Source organism: Cynara cardunculus (assembly GCF_001531365.2).
Source record: "Cynara cardunculus var. scolymus isolate 2C chromosome LG 11, CcrdV1, whole genome shotgun sequence".
In the NCBI taxonomy this organism is placed as follows: Eukaryota; Viridiplantae; Streptophyta; class Magnoliopsida; order Asterales; family Asteraceae; genus Cynara; species Cynara cardunculus.
In genome coordinates this window covers 7,759,534-7,779,703 of record NC_037538.1, presented here as the reverse complement: position 1 = coordinate 7,779,703, position 20,170 = coordinate 7,759,534, and the positions used below count along the sequence as shown (strand labels likewise).

The window sequence follows — 20,170 nt, the reverse complement described above, 5'->3', positions numbered from 1 at the left end:
ACATAATTTTCTCGTGCATTATGTGGTTGTGCTCTTATTTGATTAATTATTTGTTTAGTATCTCGTTTGCTAGGGTTGTTGTCTCATGTGGACGAACATCACTAGAAAGTATTGTTTCATATTGTAAAACTGTACATATTTTTAATGATTCTCACGGTTCTTAGTAGTTTGAGGTTTTCATTTGATTAAACTTCTTTCAAATGAGAATGATAAATATTTTGAGAACCATAAGAACTAATATATGCGTTGATATATTAATTTATTCATAAAATCAGTACATGTTGATGACTTCATTGTTGTGTTACTATAGATGTAGACCGAAACAACGTCATGTATAAGTTAAGTTCCGTACATCATCTTCCTAATTACCAAAAAAACGCTTCTAACTAAATGAAGTTGATAAAGTATAACATAATACCATACACAAAAAAGGGGACAAAGAAGCAACAAGTATAGAGATTTATAACTTATAAGGGGACATGGGTTATTTAGCTGCTTTTTTCATGAAGTTTTGTATGTATAAAATTGTCCGTGTAGATTAATAGTTCTGTATAAATTGTAAAAGTTTTTGTTTATGATGATTTTTTCATAAATACAAGAAGCGTATTTTTTAGTTGGAATGACAAATCTGAAAAAATACATTATACCATTTTAAATGAGAATGTTATATTATTAATAAAAAAAAACGAGATTATTATAATAAATTCAAAAAAATAAGACATGGACTGCTGCTGCTAAATCAGGCAGAGAAGAAGGCTATCAATGCATTGCATACCTGGACCCATTTTACACCACCACCCCCGTTATATATAAACAATGGTAATTATTTAAGAAGTAAAGAAGTGATTTTAGTTTTTTATCTGGTTAAGATTTATGATTTTGACTGTGAAGTATTGGATAATTTTTCGCATAGTATGCTAAAGATAGATAAATAATTTTATATCTTTTACAAATAGGCGACAAAACAAGTGTATATGTGAATCCGTGCGATTCACATATGCACTATATGTTTATACGTAAATTCGTGTACTTCACATATGAAATATTTAACTGATTCACATATGCACTTGTTTGCCGTCTATTTTTAAAAATTACGACACTACACCGCTAGTTTTCACTTGACCAGTCAAAGTCACAATCTTTGACCAATAAAAGCCGCAATATCTTGAACGTATGAAGGTTAGGATCCCTTCTTTACTTTTCGAATGATAAAACGTCCTTTGCATATATTAAATATATACCTTGGGTTAGATTGGTTGTACATTGTAAACATATCAACTAAATCAGCAAAACTAATTTTAAACTTACCATTTGTGAGATGCATCGAGATGCACCGGATCAATCTCTGTATCGAACGCGATTCATGGGTGGTTTGAGATTAAAGGTGATCAAGGGTCTAAATCTTTTCTTACGCTTCTCACTTTATGTCTCATTCTCAAGTGATACTTCGCCTATACAAATGAATTATATAGAGATGAAGAATATATGAAGAGGGTATATATATAATGGTTTAATTGTCTAAGGTACATGTTAATAGAGACTCAATAATTATATTAAATCAAATAAATAAACAGATATCGGGTTCATAGGGTTAGATTGAGTTCAAATAAAAATTACCCAATATCAACCGAATACCCATGATTTGAAGATTTTACAATTCGATTAAACATTAAGTTGTTTTAGGTTGAATTATTACGTGTTGGACTGATCGGATTTTTGAACACCCTACAATACATATATGTATGTATATATACCATATATAAGCTGCCAAATTTTACTGTTACATTGTTACTTCTCTTTTTCATGTATCACAATTATGAGACAATTAATACGTCTTGGAGTAATGCTACCTATTCACATGTTTGAGTCATTATAATCCATCGATGTCTCTTTGTAACAATACATACCGAACAAAGTCAAAATGCAACTATTTACATGTGAATATGACTTGCTTATATGTAATTGCTATATATATACACACACACACCAATTCATAGGTTGTATTTCTTATGATAAAGCAACACTATAATTTCATTCTACACAAAACTTGTTACATGATTTTAGACATCCCTAATTGCCTATATTTCGTTCAAGACCTCAACCGCCTTTTCGTGTCGTTTGTCAAACTAGCCTCACCTCACTTAAGTGTTAAGGATGAATTGTGTATATTCTATTTCAACAATTCTAGTATTATCAGTATTATTACAATACATTTAATAAAATATTTTTTTCTTTTCTAAACATTTATTTTCAAATCTTTTTTATTGGTGGTCAGGTTGATACTTTGTTACATTAAAATATTATTCTAACCTTGAATATGTTATTTCTTTACTCATAATTTCTTTTTTTCATTATCAACCTTTTGATACAACTTATCCATACTTTCTACATATATCACATTCAATTAATTTTTTCAAATTTACATATATATGTTCACAGTTATTGAACATATATACGAATAAATTATATAGAGATGTGAATAGATTAAAAATATGTGTATATAAAGAGCATACATGATAGTGTAATTGTCTAATATATATATATTAATTAAAATTCAACAATCATATTAAATCCAAGAAATAAGATGATATCGGATTCATCGGGTTGAGTTGAGTTCAAATAATAGTAACCCAATACCTATGGTTTAACAATTTTACAACTCGATTAGACATCGGGTTGCTTCGGATTAAGTTATTTCGCGTTGGATTGATTGGGTTGGTCGGGTTTTTGAGTACCCAATAGAATATATAATGCAAAATTCCAAGAAACAGAAAGCATCTAAAATTCTAACCATGCCCACATGCCCAACCTTGCATTACGTGATCCATCCACCATTCACATGCATCCATTTACGTTACTTGGCTTCTTTTCCTTCCAACAAACATTAACTAAGCAACATTTGACTTCATTTCATGGGACTCATCAAATACTATATATAATTATATATATACATCCCGTGATTCGATCCTATTTTTTGTATGATGGCAACATCTAACTGTATAAACCATTCGTATCGTATATATTTATCGGTTTTAAATTTTTACGATGCTAAAACGGCATTTACAAAATCTTTATTCTATTTTAGTTCAAAAGTGAATATGTTCGTTTAAAATAGTTAAATCTGATTACTTTCTATTTATTTTTAAATGAAGTCAACCTCTTTCCTTTTTGTAAAAGAGATAAAATGGTATATCCTAAATTTCCTTATTTCACCCATAATTATAAGATCACAGATAGTTTTTTTAGTTCATATATTTATACTGATAATTATTTTTTATGATATGTATTCACGTAATTGATGAACATGGATAAGAAAAGAAGTGGAATTTTGGAACAGTAAACTATTTTCCTTCTCAACCGGGAGAAAAATAATCTATCCTAAACTTTTCTATCTATTCTATATTCATCAATCATATAAATCCATACAGTTTATTTATAAAAAAAGAAAATAAATTATAATTACATATTTGTATATTAAATAAAATGATAAAATGAGTTTAGATAATAAATCAGGTGAGAACCGACTTTTTTCATGAGACCACATAAATAATATCGAATCTTCACGTTAAAACATTATGAAGTTTTAATGTTTTTTTACCTTTTACCGTAAAACTTTGGTATTATTTTGTGATTTAAAAAATGGAGATGGAAGGAATACGAAAATTTGGAAGAGGGGCTGCCCCTCGATCTCCCCATAACCCTAAAAATCCAGTTACTTATTAGCATTTATGTCTCTATAAATATCAACAGTTTCTTTTCTGCCTTATAATAATAACTCTCTTCTCTCTCTAAACTCTAAAACAACCCGATGGGTGTCGCCGGAAAAGCAGCATTGGCATACCATGTGTTGCCTATGCTGGTCTTTGTAGGACTCGTAGCCGCCGGTGAATATGTCCGCCCTCCTGCCGGAAGGTCCCTTGACGTATCGCTATCCAACAATTATACTCCAACATCTCCCCAACAGGTACATAATAGACATAACATATATATTATATATAGAAGATCATTTTTGAGATCAAACTTTCTTTTGCTTTGAAGTTTCGGTGTTATTTTTTGTCTTAGCAAGGAGTACAAGTTGGTCTCATGTAAATCCAATCATATGTATATATATATATATATATATGAATTCTTAAACAAAAACATCTTAATCACATCATTTTTATAACTTGAATTCATTATATATATATATAGGTGCATATATCGTTGGCGGGTGATGACAAAATGAGAATTTCCTGGATTACTCATATACCAACTCCATCCACCGTAAAATACGGTACCTCTCAAGGAATGTATAATGCTTCGAGCACGGGTACCAGCTCTTCGTACAGATACATCGTTTACAGGTCTGGTCAAATACACGATGTAGTCATCGGTCCGTTGGAGCCGAGCACTACGTATTACTATAAATGTGGGTATGATTCAAGCCCCGAATATAGTTTCCGGACTCCTCCTGCTCAGTTACCGATCACTTTTGCTGTTACGGGTATGTGTTCGTCACTTTCCTTTTATTACAATAAAATCGGTTTTATAGGATATCAAATATGTATAGATTTTTAAGACTGTTTATAGGATCAAACTACAGACGGTTGTGAGTGGAAAGATGTTATAAATTATAAAATGATTTTGGGTGTTTTTAATAAATTTTTTAGGACACTTAAAAATAAAACATTTAGAATTATCTTTTAAAAACGAGTATATTATAAAAAGACTGATTTGCCCCTTTAGTTCGAAAGATTGATTTATCTTTTCTAACGGTTGTTAATTGAAAATATTAATTCATATGGACCTTGAGTGAATGAGTGCTATGAAATTGAAAGTGAAGAACATTAGTGTAGATAGTTAGGGATCAAATATAAATTTTGAGTAAACTATAGGGACCACCCGGTATAGGTCACCGTAAATTTTAAAAAAATTACTTGGTAAACTATAAATTTGGTCCGTGCTTTGTCAAAAGTAACACTTTTGGTCTTTATAGTTTTGAAATTACATGATAATTATCGTAGTTTGTAAAAACATTCGGATTTGATCTTTTCTTCTAACAACTGTTAAAAATCTCCGTTAAGTGTGATTATATTCGTCATTTTATTGGATTTTGTCTTTACCCAATTAAAATTGATTTTATGAATTTGGTATTTATGGTTTTTGATTGGGTAAAAGATTTTCTTTTGTTAAAAGAACGAAAATGCCTCTTATTTAACGAAAACCGTTAAAAGGAGGGATCAAATTCGAACGTTGTTACAAAATACGATTACCATTTCATAATTTTCAAATGATGAAAAGTATTATTTTCGATAAACCACAGGGACCAAATTTGTCGTTTACTCAATGACCTATAAAGAGCTAATATATATAAAGATTACATTTCACTTGTTTAACTTATCGTAACATTTTTATATAGAATTATAATTTTTTGGTTTTATAAAACGGTCTATTAAGTCATTATGTACATTTAACATCTTATAAAATAATCTGTTAGAATATTTAAAGATACCATGAGTTTGAATCTTAGGAGATCTAGGACAAACTGTATGGACTAGATCCACCCTGCAGCATATTGGGAAAAGTGGTTATGATGTTTTACTGAACCCTGGAGACTTAGCCTATGCTGATTATTACCAACCATTCTGGGACTCATTTGGCCATCTGGTTGAGCCTTTGGCTAGCCAACGACCATGGATGGTGACACAAGGCAACCACGAGGTCGAGAGAATTCCGGTCATCCACAACGAGCGGTTTACAGCGTACAATGCTCGATGGCATATGCCGTTTGAAGAGAGTGGTTCAAAATCCAACTTGTTCTATTCATTTGATGTTTCTGGTGTTCATGTCATCATGCTCGGGTCTTACACGAATTTTGAACTAAACTCGGACCAGTATAAATGGCTCGAGTCTGATCTGAGGAAGGTCGATAGGACTCGAACCCCGTGGCTGTTTGTTCTTGTTCATGCTCCTTGGTACAATTCGAATGTTGCCCATCAAGGAGAGAAAGAAAGCACCCGAATGAAGGATACGATGGAAACTTTGCTTTATAATGCTCATGTCGACATAGTTTTTGCAGGCCATGTTCATGCCTACGAACGCTTTGTAAGTTTTAATTTCTCAATCGCCATCGTAAAAAACCAAACCAAATTTGAAATCTCCCTCTAGATCAACAGGGAATCGTATTGCGAAATGGCCTAATTTCGATGGATAGCATTTTCAACCATGTTTCTGTTAGTTCGAGATTATAACCATTTTTCCCCGTTTTCTGGAAGGCACGCGTGTACAAAGACGAAGCTGATAAATGTGGTCCGATCCATATCACGATTGGAGATGGTGGCAACCGTGAAGGTCTTGCTACGAGGTAAGTTATCGCAAAATCTTCACCAATCAGTTTTATAGTACGCAAAAATGTCTAAATATCATAATAGACTGCTTTATATTATTTACATTTTTTGAAGAATCATATGATTTAATTTAATAGGTGCGAAATTGTATTATAATAAGTTGACAAGACACTTTTGGACATTTTAAACAAGTTTTTAGGAGATTTTTGAAATAAATCTATCATATTTAGGGTTTTATATGACTGTAAAAATATTTTTTTTGAAGTATATAATATTTATATACTGTAAATAGAACAAATAAACTCATATATCATCCTCACCTTTGGTAAGGTTTGAACTCTGACCTCCTAGGAGGTCAAATACTCGCATACCTCTAGGCCAAAGCCCATTTGGTCTTGTAAAAATATTACAAGACACTTTATTTCAAAAAATATCCTAAAAAACTCGTTAGGATGCCCAAATGCGAGAAAACATTGTATTGTAATACCTGCATTTATATTTGACATAGAATTGTTTGGTCATATAAATTTAAGTACTATAAAACAATTGTATTATAAGAATACTTGAGCATTCTTGGTGTCCTGTAAAACCAGTCTTGTTGTAGTGTTGGCATCACAAATCAACAACGTTCGTTAACATGATCTTCAATTGTTTATAGGTATAAGGATCCACAACCAAAAATATCGATGTTTAGGGAGGCGAGTTTCGGTCACGGGCAGCTGCGAGTGGTGAATGGAAGTCATGCGCAATGGACATGGCATAGAAACGATGACGTTCAACCAGACTCGGTTTGGTTTACAAGCCTGGCTTCTGATTCTGGTTGTGTGGTCTAGGCCAAGATGGTTCAATATATATGGTTACTACACTGAACCATAATATATACATCGGGTACATGTATGTCTAAAGCTGTAGGGTCGGGTTGGGTAGTGTTTGAATCTATCTGTCCATAAATTACATAAAGACATCAATAATACCAACAAAAAAAATTGGTCCCATGGTGTCGTAAATAAATGTACGATCAATTTCACTATAAAGAGATAGAGCTTCACTGATGGAAATGTTATGTCGGTAATTATCGATGTTTTTCCAACGGATTGGTGACACATTCGTAAACGATAATGACAAAATAGAGACAGATTAGCGACAACAGAAGATCTAACGCTAATCTGTCGACAATAATTACCTACGAATCAACTACCAGCTTACTGACGGATCCAATGTCGTCAATAAACAATTGTATGCAACAATTTACCCGGTAAGCACTTACTGTGATTTTACATTATCATTAACTTATCGGGTAAGATTTTAGTCCACCAAAACGGCATTGTATGCAACAATTTACGCGGTAAGCACTTATTGTGATAAGAGTTGTCGATCTCACATACCGGGTAAGACTCTTGGTCCTTATCTCATTCGTACCGGGTAAGATTCTTGGTCCTTACCACATTCATCCGCTAAGGTAATTTGATTTGGTAAGCGTTTGGTAAACAACTCATTACTTGTAATAGATTATAACAAGTCATCGCAGGTTGTATCAATTATTTCCCATATACACTATACATACATGTGCTATACCTCATAAAAATACATACATACATTATAGAAATACATAACTACTTGAGTTGTAGTACATGGTTAAGCCCTTGTTGTTACCTTGGGTTCGAATTCAAACGTTGCTAAAGCCCTTGTTATCCATGGAGGTTTTTAGTAGATGACACTTGTTAGATTTCCTATTCAGGCCTCCAATAATGGTTTAATAAATTAAAACCAACACGCTTGCATTATTATTTAACGTTTTCATTTAATATTACGTTCGATAAGTCAATATCTGGAAAATCATGTCACACGTGACGAAATATATTCCAAACCAATCTTACAAATCTATAGTGGAAAAAGTGTCCCCAAATTATACAAGCATTTAATTCGATAATAAATTCTTGACAAAATATCTAAGATATTTTGTTGGTGTCACGTGATGTTTGTTAAATCTATCATTTTAACTGTATATGTAATTGTATAAAATGAAAAAGAAATACCTTCAAAAATTATATTATTATAATAATTTTTAATTTATCATACTTTTTTCTTAAAAAAACTCTAAAAAATAGTAACTTGATTTATTGATAAATTAAATAAAATAAATATTTCTTTTTTTCATTATCAAGTTTTAGAGAATTTTTTATATTTAGAGTTTTTTTTTTATTTTAAAGAAGGGAAAAGTACAATAAAAACCAATGAACTTTCTTGTTTGGAATGATTAAGTCATTGAACTATTTTTTGGAACAAATAAGTCCTTGAACTTTCCAAAACATGTTAAATAAGTCCTTGGACAATTTTTTGACACAAATAAGTCTTTGGACATTCTAAAATATGTTAAATAAGTCCTTAGACATTCCAAAAAATGTTAAATAAGTCCTTGGACAATTTTTGGAACAAATAAGTCCTTGRACATTYCAAAAAATGTTAAATAASTCMTTGKACAATTTTTGGAACAAATAAGTCCTTGAACAATCCAAAACATGTTAAATAACTTCTTAAACTTTTATAGAACATGTTAGATAAATTCTTATGACTTGTACAACTAGTTAAAATGGTAATTATTTTTTTGTTATATTTGTTTAATTTTATAGATCTAAATACTTTTTGGTTGAAAAAATGTTTAGGGGCTTAATCGTTCAAAATATGAATGTTCAKTGGGTTTTTTTCGGGATTTTTTTCACTATTTTACCACTTTATTTTTTTCAAAAAGTTATTTAACATGTTTTGGATTGTTCAAGGACTTATTTGTTCCAAAAATTGTCCAATGACTTATTTAACATTTTTTGGAATGTCCAAGGACTTATTTGTTTCAAAAATTGTCCAATGACTTATTTAACATATTTTGGAATGTTCAAGGACTTATTTAACATGTTTTGGAAAGTCCAAGGACTTATTTGTTCCAAAAAAAGTTCAAGGACTTAATCATTCCAAACAAAAAAGTTCATTGGTTTTTATTATACTTTTTCCACTAAAGAACAAGATATCAAAGCTGTTAGAAATATTTTGATAAACAAAAACTCAATCTTTTTATTTTAAAAAAAGTTATTAAAGATACTCATATTTTACTCGGTCCCTATAAAAAAATCAAGCATATGATTGAGTAGCAGCAGAAGTGAGCAATCTGAGTTTAGACCAACTCAAAATGCCATTCCAGAATTCTTGGTATTATCCTTAATCATCTCCCACCATCCATGGCCATTGATTGACCCATTATTCCATTCATCCTCGTCCTCTTCCTCCCTCTTCCTCTTCCTCTTCCTCTTCAACAACAATGGCAGAAGGAAAGATTTCAGCAGCAGCAGCCAGGTCTCATACCAGAAAATCCAAATCCAATTCCAATTCCTTCGCCGGTGAGTTCCATTTCGTTTCATTTCATAATCCAAACCCTAAAATTCATGTTTTCAGACTCATAATCTCCCTCAATATATAGGGATTTTGAAGAAATTACTAGTCGTCTTCTTCGCTGGGTTTGCCGCATGGGCAATTCGTCCACCACCTCCCACCAAATTAGGATCTTCAGATATCACAACCCCAAGGATAAAGCTTCGTGATGGAAGACATTTGTCCTACGTAGAAGCTGGTGTACCAAAAGACAAAGCCAAATTTAAAGTAATCTTTGTCCATGGCTTCGACTGTAACAAGTATTTTAACCCTTTTGCCGTCGCAGCCTCACCGGTACTATACATTCTTTTCATTTCTTACTTTTAATTTGCTTCGATTCTCAGCAATAACGACGATTTTACCTTCACAGGCTCTTGTTGAAGAATTAGGGGTGTACCATGTTTCAATAGACCGACCTGGTTATGGCGAGAGTGACCCTCACCCCAATCGAACCGTAAAGAGCTTGGCATTGGACATAGAGGAGTTCGCTGATCACTTGAACCTGGGACCAAGATTCTATGTGGCTGGATACTCCATGGGTGGGCAGGTCATGTGGTCTGTTCTCAAGTATATCCCTCACAGGTCTGTTTTTTTCCCTTAAATCTTTTTAGTCTTCTTGAAGAATTATCATCATCACATTGGCTGATTATAATATAATTCTGGTGTGTATATATATATATATTTCTATGTAATGAACAGGCTTGCCGGAGCAATTCTTATTGCTCCGGCCATCAATTACTGGTGGCCTAACCTCCCTTCAGACTTGACAAATGAAGCATTCTCTCGGCAACTTCCACAGGACCGATGGGCTATGCGTGTCGCTCACCACCTACCATGGCTGACCTACTGGTGGAACACTCGGAAATGGTTGCCTCCTTTTTCTGCTATTGTCGGAAACCCTGTCATTTATTCTCCCTCAGATGTAGAAGTTTTCACGAAGCTGTATGCTGCCACTGCCGAAGATCCAAATAAGGTATTCACTCTTTAAAGTCCTGAACTCTATAGTATGTATATAAGCTGATGCTTATGCTACTGTTTCTTGTTTCCTTTTTCTTGTGAAATTAGGCACAAAAGATGAGATCCGGGCCAAGACAGCAAGGGGAATTTGAATCACTCCATCGTGACTTGAATATTGGATCTGGGAAGTGGGAATTTGATCCACTAGATGTGGAAAACCCATTTCCAAACAACGATGGGTCAGTTCATTTATGGATGGGTGATGACGATCGGATTGTCCCAGTGTCACTGGAACGTTACTTCGCCCAAAAACTTGAATGGATCAAGTATCATGAGGTGGCTGGCGCCGGTCACATGATGGCTTTCCAAGGTGAAGTAGTTGATGCTATACTTAAAGCATCTTTTAACCTAAAGAATTAGGTTGAATCCAAGAAGAAGTAAGCAGTTGCTGAATTTGATCTTTCTTTGTTTCTAATCCGAAGTGGTGTACCCACATCTTTCATAAAGTTTAGTTATTTTAGTTATAATTTTTTTTTGTTATGTGACAAACTAGACGATAAATATCAAATAAATAGATGAAGATCTACTGCAAGAAACTTGAAGCATAGATGAAAGTAACTAAAGTATACATACATCAGCCATAGAACTAGAAAGCATCCCTTCAAAATGACTCTAACCATATGCCATTCAGAAGATGGCTTCTGAAAGCATTCATGGACAAATAAACAGTCTCGCAAATATATACTATCCCCCCCAGATCGAAGGCAGGCATCCTTAAGCATGAAAAATAGATAATAGTTCATGTTCCAAACCAAAAAAATGATTTTTGTTTTAAAGAAAGGACGATACAGTAGCAGAGCCTGTCATCTTTTCTAGTTTAGTTGCACTAAATCCTCCATGTGTTAAAGAAAGAGAGCCAAAGGCAAAGATACAACACATTTTCAAGATACCTTATTATACAGATTAAATTCAAATAAAAGATGAATATAGTAAGTTTTAAACAGAATAGAACTACAAGAACTGAAACAAAATTACCTGAAGCTCGGAATTAGAGGCACCCGTCTAACTCTAGTTACGAATAACACACATAAACCCAGGAACAAAAAGAAGGGAAATTGTTCAAGTTATCATTAAAATTCAGCTTATTTCCCTCTTGATTTACACTTTTTAGTTTTGCTTTAATGATTTAGATGGTTTCTACAATACTGTACCTCCACCATTTGAGAAGCTTGTTAAGCGCCCATGATCATGTTCATATATGCAAACACAAACACAAAGTCTCATGCCTATCAAGAAAATGGAAGGAAAAAACTTGGAAAAAAGAACACTTGGTTTATGTTGACCATAAAAGTTGAAAAAGAACAAGATTATACAGGAAGTCGATAACATTCACATAAACCAGGAGATATCAAGTAAACTTCCTAAAAGCTGTGCATTGAAACAAAGAAAGCTATGAATAAAGATCTTCCCAAACTTTGAAATCAGAAGAAGATTTATTGTAATTGATTACACTGTCCTGGCAGCCTATGATATATGTGGTCCGTGTCGAATCCATGTTTACCAACGCATGAGCAGTTCCAGATGGGCTGACGGCAACTGCAACCTCGTCTGCATCAACTGTTACTTGAGCGTATCCTTTTCCTAATGCATTGTTTTCCAATCTAAACATTGTTCGAGCTCCCCAAATCAGGAGCGTCTCATTGCACGTATGGTGTCTGTGATTTCCTCTCAACCCACCAGGTCTAATTTCACCAGCATGAATAGAAGCACAAACCATGGCTCCACCGGGAATGCCAGAGTCGATGGCGATGGAAACCGGATCGAGCATCCAACCACGGTTGTCTTTGGTTATTGGTGATGGGAATCCAGAGGTGAATCGAATAAGATTGGCGTCACGATCTTGATCGTCATCGATTGAGAATCTCCTACTAATGTCATTCGATTGGTTGGGTTTTGATAGGAATTGTGAATTGCGTTGTTGGATTCTGAGGAACACCCAGGTGAGAAGTAGGAAAATGGAGAGCAGAAAAGGGAAAGCCTGTGGCTTCTTGAGGAAAATTTTGAATCTGGAAAGTCTTGCTGCTAGGGTTTGTGATTGAAAAGGGGCGGTGTTGATTTCTGGGATGGAAATTGGGATTTCGTTGATGGTGGAGTATGAATTTCTTCTAGGGTTGGCCATCTCATTGACACCAGATTTCCAATTTGGGATCTTCCCCCTTTTATGTGTATCTCCATCTCCCTCCCGCTCTCTAGTCTCTACGATTGCATGTTAGGCTAAATGACAAAAATGGTACCTTAACTATGGTCAGTTTACATCAACAGTCCTTCGATTACTGGTTCTATATTTCGGTTCAAATTTGGTCCTTCATGACCTATTATTAGTTGGGAAGATTTACTTGTTAATTTAGACGTTGTAATTCTAGGTGGAAAATTAAATTAATTAATTACATAATTATTATCAAGTAAAAAATCTTAGAAAAATAAATTTACAAAATTCATGGAAATACCATCAATTCAAAAAAAAATAATAAATGGAAAAATAAAATAAAATTATAAATTGAAAGGCTTGTTGGCCCAACAAATCCTTAATTAGAATAGAAGAATCAGGATTCAGGACTGCCAAAAGCCCAATCCATTGCAGCCCACAACAAGGTTCCTCGACCCTCGTCTATAGAGGTGGTCAAAAATCAGTCCTCAGTCGGGTCGGACCCAAATCAGTCCCGATCCCAAAGTAGTGATCTCGTAACCGGTCCCGGTCCTGACTCAAATACGAAAGCCTGGTTAAGGTGTATGAGTTCGGTTATGAGAAACGGTCCCGGTTCTGGGCCGTGCCCAAACCGATTCTATGTAAAAAAAATCGCTTTTTTTATGTAGTTTTTTTAAGAACACAAAAGTAATTATTTTAATACACTTGAAAATATGTAATTGAATCAATTAAATATACTTACAAAACACATTTTTTGCAAGAATTGTGAATGTTTGTGAGTTGGTATCTTCCTCCATATACCATATGACTTATATATAGTGAATAGGGGATAAATTGGACAATTACATACACTTAGAAAATACGTTTTATTATAATTTTGTAATTGGTTTTCAATCAAATACACTTAGAAAGTTATAAATACATTTTTTTGTAAAGTGGTCCAGGCTCAGTCGGGACTTGGCTTTTGACGAAAATCGTAACCAGTCACTAACCGGCGGTTCCAAAGTGGTCCCAAGTCGGTTCCGGGCTGAGCATATTTGGCCATCTCTACTCATTCGTTATCCCTGTCCTCGTTGGAAAATAAGATCACAATTTTATCCTGTCCTTAACGGTGAACGAGGATCTTTTTTTCAAATTCAAATTTGCAAACAAAACAAGTGTCTTCAAGTGTCACAGTGATTTACCAATGAGAGGTGTATTTTGAGATAAGAGTAACATAATCAGGAGAGGTGTATTTTAAGATAAGAGTGACATAATCCGGAGATGTGTATTTTGGTGTAAGGGTGACATAATCAGGAGAGACGTATACTATGATAAGGGTGGCAAAATCAACTGTATGTTAAAAATAGGATTTTGATCATGTGGAAATTGTTATCGCATCTTCATGATATGAGATTGGTTTATCACATCTTTATGATGCGATGAGATGATATTATCACATTAATGTGATGCGAGAAAGATGTTTATCGCATCCTTGTGGTGTAAGGAGTTGGGTTATCGTATCCTGAGGTGCGACAAGTTGTGTTTATCGCATCCTTATGGTGCAACAAGTTGTGTTTATAGCATCAGTGTGGTGCGACAAAGGGTGTTTATCGCATCTGCTTTGTGCGACAAAAGGTGTTCATCGCATGTGTTGGATGCGATGAAATGGGTTATCATATCTATTTGATGCGAGGAAATGAGGGTTATCTCATCCTTGTGATGTGAGAAATTTGTGGTCTCGTCTATATGATGTGACAAAAAAGGTTTGTTACAATAAATTGTTATTTACATAATATCATTTTAGTATTGGTTTCTAAAAAGTGTTTTAGTAATTTTCATCCTGTAATAGCAACAAAAAATGATTTCTCACTAGACACTATGGTATAACCCTTGTTTTGTTTTACACATGTGCATTAAAGGTCGGGCACATATGGAGAGCAAAGGAAAGGGAAAGATGTGAAAGAAGTATGATTACTTTACCTCTGAATTTTGGGAAGCTGTTATTGTGCATGTACTTGAGAACTTGTTATATCTGTAAGTCATGTACTTGGTGTAAAATTGAAAAGTTTGTAACTACTTTTATATATAGCAATTTATACATTTGGGATCAATGTGTATATTTGTATTTCATGTTAAAGCGAATATTTGGTTTTTATGCAAATGTGGAAGTGGGGTGTTACATTTAATGATTAGAAAGTGACTTATTCAATAATTTCCTAGGGGAAAGTTTTATGCAGAAAGACAAATTTATTTCTAAACATGTCTCTCCCAATTAAAATACAAGCTTATTTCATCCATGAAAAAACTCTCTCAAACAAAAACCTTCATGATACATACAAACATATTAATCTACACCACAACTTAACAAACGGAAGTTAATGAAATACCAACCAAAATGTCTCTTACTTAACTATGTTTATTTTTTTATTTTATATATATATATAAAACTAGTATATTCATTTTACTTATTAAGTTTATTATTGTCTATTTTTCTTGTAATCTTGAGTTTTAAATAACATGCATTAATAAGTAGTACTTTATGCATAAAATGTGGTTTTTAAGAGTTTTTATCAAATGTTTTATAATATAGTATAGATATAAAATCTCTTAAATTTTTTGAGATATGCATATTATATTTCACTAGTTTAAAAACAAACAATAATCAAATTAACAACCAACGATACAATATGCAAAAATTTGTTCTTATTTCGGGGATTAATTATCTTTTGGTAATTAAAGCTATTGTTTTACGTTAAGAAGCGTTTTAAGAATTGTATCAGTCACCCCATCTGCAAAAGGAATCATGTGTCCACCACCAGCGACCTCATGATATTTGATCCATCCAAGTTGTTGGGCTATATAACGTTGTAGTGTGACGGGGACAATTAGATCGCCATCGCCCATCCATATATGAACCGACCCATTATTGTTTGGAAACGGGTTTTCGACATCCATTGGATCAAACTCCCACTTCCCAAATCCAATAATCAAGTCACGATGAAGTGACTCAAATTCTCCTTGCAGTCTTGATTGTGATTTAAACACTTTTGCCTTCAATATGTAAAAAGGTTAAGAAGGCAGTGTAGCCATATATATGTACTTTTAAGTCTATGTTTTGCAAATTAGCTGATAAACTAATTGTTGACCGAAAGTAATTGTTGATTAATAAATTGGTTGTTCGCATGACACTTAAAATGTCTAAACTTCCTAATAAAATACTTTACACGACTTAGGTTTATAGGATTAAACCAAAAAACGTCATATTTAAAAGTTCTACATTAGGTTTATAGGACATTTTTAAGCATTTTAACAAGTTTTTTACAACGTTTTTATGATAAAATGTCATATAAACTATTTTAACGACACTATTAGAAAAGTGTGCTATAAGGTTTATAGGACATTTCTCAAAAGTATACTATAAAACAGCTAATAGAGCATTTTAGTTTAAAAACGTCATAAAAACTTGTTCAAACGTCTTGATATAACTTATTGTAACGTTTTCAGATAGAACGTTTTATAGTTTAGTTCTATAAACTTAATTTTTATAAAATACTCAATTTACATGCTTAGATACTTCAAGCGTCTTATAAATTTATTTTGAGTTGATATTTTAATTATTTAATAAAAGATAGTTGATAAATTAGCTGATAATGTAAACTGACAAAAGATAAACATTTTGAAAAATTAACCAAAAAAAAATGAAAAAAAGTCGTTGAAACTTTTTAAAGATGATTGGGTGGGTTAATCTATCTGTATAGATTGAAAATATTTTCTGTTTACAAGAGTTTTTTTATATATAAAAGAATGTGCTTTTTTATTAAGCTAGACAAGTTTAGAAAAAGAAAGCTTAATTTTCATCATAAAACTTATTTAGAAACTTACTCAAAGAATAAGCCACTTTCGGTCTTAATGAATAAGTTGTATGTCCCATTAATTAAACTAATTAAAATAGAGACTCTTATAAAATTGGATCTAGAAGTAAGATAGTGATAGTGATAGTGATAGGATGTGATAAGAGGTAATACCTGATCGGGATCCATACGAGCAACCATGTTGGATAAAACTTGGACATCGGAGGTAGAATAAATAGCAGGGCTAAATCCGGCAATAACAGAAAAAGAAGGAAACCATTTCTGAGTATTCCACCAATAAGTCAGCGATGGTAGGTGGTGAGCCACACTCATAGACCATTGATCTTGTTCAAGTTGCCCGGAATATGCTTCCTTCCTCAAGTTCGAAGGAATGTTATCCCACCAGTAATTCACCGCCGGAGAAATAAGAACAGCTCCGACAAGCCTGTTAATTTATTCCATATATATATATATATATATATATATATATATGCACATCACAGTTAGTCGATTATAATTAGGTTTTAATGAAGTTTGAATCTATCATACATCTCTTGAGAAGATGGACTCCCGTTGACCACTTGGTAGTTAGATCGGAATTTATAATAATATTATCTCCGTCAAATTTTGCAAGATGAGAAAATGGATATTTTGGAAAAATTTTGTTCTAATAAATTTTTTAAAACTTTACCAAAAAAATGGAAAAAGAACGAGCAAGAATGTGAAATTCTTTAAATTCACACGCTTCCAAAAATATATAAAATGATTACAATTATAAATAAACATTTTTTTTATCATATTTATACCAATAAAAAAATTGTTAAATGTTTAGAAAAGATAAATAATATTTTACTAAATATAATGGATATTTTAATTATATAATTATTAGTGGTGATGGCGGAGATGCTGAGTAGGAGGTGGGTGGTTGATAGCGTGGTTTAAGGATGGTTAAAAATCGGTCCGGTCCTTGATCTGTTTTCATAACCTTTTACGGTCCTGACCAAAAATCTATGGTCCAGTCTCCATGTTTTATAACTGGTCTCTACATCTAGTCCCATTTTTTCTTTCCAAAAGTCAATTTTGAACGTAAAAGAATCTTGTTTGAATTTTTTTCATGGACAATATCTTATTAAAATACAATTTAAAATCTCTAATTGGATCATTTAAATATACTTTAAGAATATTTCTTTAAAATCTTTTTTACACAAAAATGTTACAGATGTTTTATAATTACAATTTTTTAGATTTACTATTAGAACGTTTACAAAAACGTCAAGAACTTGAGTTTTTTTAAAAGAACTTGAAAATCTTATAGAAATATTGAAAAATTTGATATATAAATTATAATAAAAGTTGGGTCTCGGTTCCATGTAAACCAGTCCCAATTCAGGCCGTGAATCTTCATAAAAACCATACTAGGCCAGGCCCAAAATGATACTTATTGGTCTCGATCCTACGCCCAGTTAGGCCATTTTGGCCATCTGATGGTGACGTTAAGGGTGGTTTTGATTAAATTGGATAAAAAAGTTTTTTTTTTTTTTTTGGATAAAATCAAATTATAAGATTTGTCATATTGGATTACGTGGAATCCAATCCATTTAATCCGTGAATCAAATATCATCATATGAAATTAATCATTCCAATTCGGTTTGATTATTTCGAATTCTATGAACCAAACATCCGAAAATTTGAAAGGAACGGACCTGTGAGGGATATACTTGAGACAAGACCAGATGACTTGGCCACCCATTGAGAATCCGGCTACATAGAACTTTGGTCCAAGGTTCAACTGATCGGCGAGCTCTTCGATGTCCAACGCCAAGCTCTTAACGGTTCGTTTAGGGTCAGGATCACTCTGGCCATAACCAGGCCGATCCAAGGCAACAATGTACACCCCTAGTTCTTCAACAACAGCCTGTGGAAATCATGCATCATCAATTATACACAATATATATATATATATATATATATATATATGTATGTATGTATAGTGGAAAAGGAAGAATAGGGCATATATTTATACCGGTGAGGCTGAGACGGCAAAAGGATTATGGTACTTGCTACAGTCGAAGCAATGGACGTATATTAATTTAGATTTGGCCTTTTCTTTTGGAACACCAGATTCTATATAGGATAAATGTCTTCCATCACGAAGCTTTATTCTTGGGGATGTGATATCTACAGATCCCAACTTCTTGGGAGGTGGTGGACAAGCTGCTTGATAAGCCCATGCACTAAACCCCACCAAGAACACCACTACTATTATCAATTTCCCTACAACAAAATATTTCAAATTAGCTTTCCATCTAATTCTTTCCAACCGTTTATATATATTCTGAAACAAGATTAATGAATAATACAGTCAGCTTACCGGAGGAGGAGGAAGAATTGGATTTAGATTTCATGGTATGGCCAACTGCTGAATCAATCTTGATGTTGGCACCTTGCTATTCAGATATACAAGAGGATGTATTAAATTAAAGAAGATCAAAATCAATCAACTGGGAAGCTGGTAAAGAGTCCTTGTCTAGAGCGGTGGATAAAAGCAATTGATTGGTTGGTTGATGGTATGGTCATCTTGCTCTTTGGGCAACACAAACCCAAATATATAAAGATAGAAGAGAGAGTGAGATTCATACGAGAACAATAACCAAATAAGTGAATAATAAAACGATCGATTTTGGTGGAAAATCACATGTGATTCATATAGAAAATTATTGTGGTCGTGGCCATGTCACCCACACACATTTACGTTGACTATTAGTGTATCTACATGTGATTCAATCGTTTTTGTGTTCTTAACTTAAATTGTGAATTGAATCTTGGGGAGATGGATTTGTGTAAAATTAAAATGAAAGTAAAGTAGTTGATAATGATATGATGATGGATGCAAAATTAGTAATCATGAGATTAAAAAAAATAATAAAAGAAAGATGAGAATAAATAAAGCTGGACCTGGTAATTAAAGAGTACCCATCCAAGAATAATGAAGGCAGAAGATGAAACAAATGAACGACTCCTCCTTTCAGTTGGATCTCCTTTCACATATAAATACTACTCATCTAATTAAAGGAATACATAAATAAATATATAATATATATATATATATATATATATTATATAGCATTTGGTCCGCCATTCTTTAATTAATTAATTAATCAAACCCCATATATAAAATTAATATTACTTGTGTCTATTAGAATTTAGAAGACTGTTCGCACAATGTAGTGAGATATATCTCGATTTTAATATTTTGTCTTACTAAATATTATAATATGATTTATGTGATTTTGAAAAAGAAAAAAACAAGAACTTTTAAAAATATATAGCTATTCACCTCACTAACCCCACTGTTGTTGGTTATTTAGAATATATATATATATATATATATATATATGGGAATGTTCAAATAAAAACCACTCAATTTG

General features: G+C 32.8%; 4 protein-coding genes across 5 annotated transcripts; 2 read left to right on the top strand and 2 right to left on the bottom strand.

Annotated features, from left to right (window-relative positions):
* The first annotated feature begins 3,844 nt into the window (after positions 1-3,844).
* LOC112520831 (probable purple acid phosphatase 20) lies at positions 3,845-7,159 on the top strand. The gene is made up of 5 exons (XM_025129435.1): positions 3,845-3,964; positions 4,192-4,483; positions 5,510-6,084; positions 6,255-6,343; positions 6,985-7,159. Exons 1-5 carry the CDS (start codon positions 3,854-3,856, stop codon positions 7,157-7,159), a joined length of 1,242 nt encoding a protein of 413 aa, XP_024985203.1. The 5' UTR covers positions 3,845-3,853.
* A 2,310-nt stretch (positions 7,160-9,469) lies between these two features.
* Positions 9,470-11,230, top strand: LOC112520830. The gene is made up of 5 exons (XM_025129434.1): positions 9,470-9,715; positions 9,796-10,040; positions 10,117-10,328; positions 10,446-10,719; positions 10,812-11,230. The coding sequence occupies exons 1-5, from the start codon at positions 9,637-9,639 to the stop codon at positions 11,121-11,123; spliced, it is 1,122 nt and encodes a 373-aa protein (XP_024985202.1). The 5' UTR covers positions 9,470-9,636; the 3' UTR covers positions 11,124-11,230.
* A 788-nt stretch (positions 11,231-12,018) lies between these two features.
* On the bottom strand, positions 12,019-12,919 carry LOC112521453. The gene has a single exon (XM_025130323.1). It carries the CDS (start codon positions 12,880-12,882, stop codon positions 12,154-12,156), a length of 729 nt encoding a protein of 242 aa, XP_024986091.1. The 5' UTR covers positions 12,883-12,919; the 3' UTR covers positions 12,019-12,153.
* A 2,616-nt stretch (positions 12,920-15,535) lies between these two features.
* Positions 15,536-19,764, bottom strand: LOC112521252. 2 transcript variants are annotated; one of them, XM_025130001.1, is made up of 6 exons: positions 19,698-19,764; positions 19,114-19,189; positions 18,766-19,016; positions 18,446-18,657; positions 16,917-17,187; positions 15,536-15,942 (listed from the first exon to the last, which is right to left on the bottom strand). In XM_025130001.1, the coding sequence occupies exons 2-6, from the start codon at positions 19,145-19,147 to the stop codon at positions 15,631-15,633; spliced, it is 1,080 nt and encodes a 359-aa protein (XP_024985769.1). In that variant the 5' UTR covers positions 19,148-19,189; positions 19,698-19,764; the 3' UTR covers positions 15,536-15,630. The 2 variants fall into 2 exon arrangements, with proteins under 2 accessions (XP_024985769.1, XP_024985770.1); XM_025130002.1 differs by having other exon boundaries at positions 18,766-19,001.
* Positions 19,765-20,170: the final 406 nt, after the last annotated feature.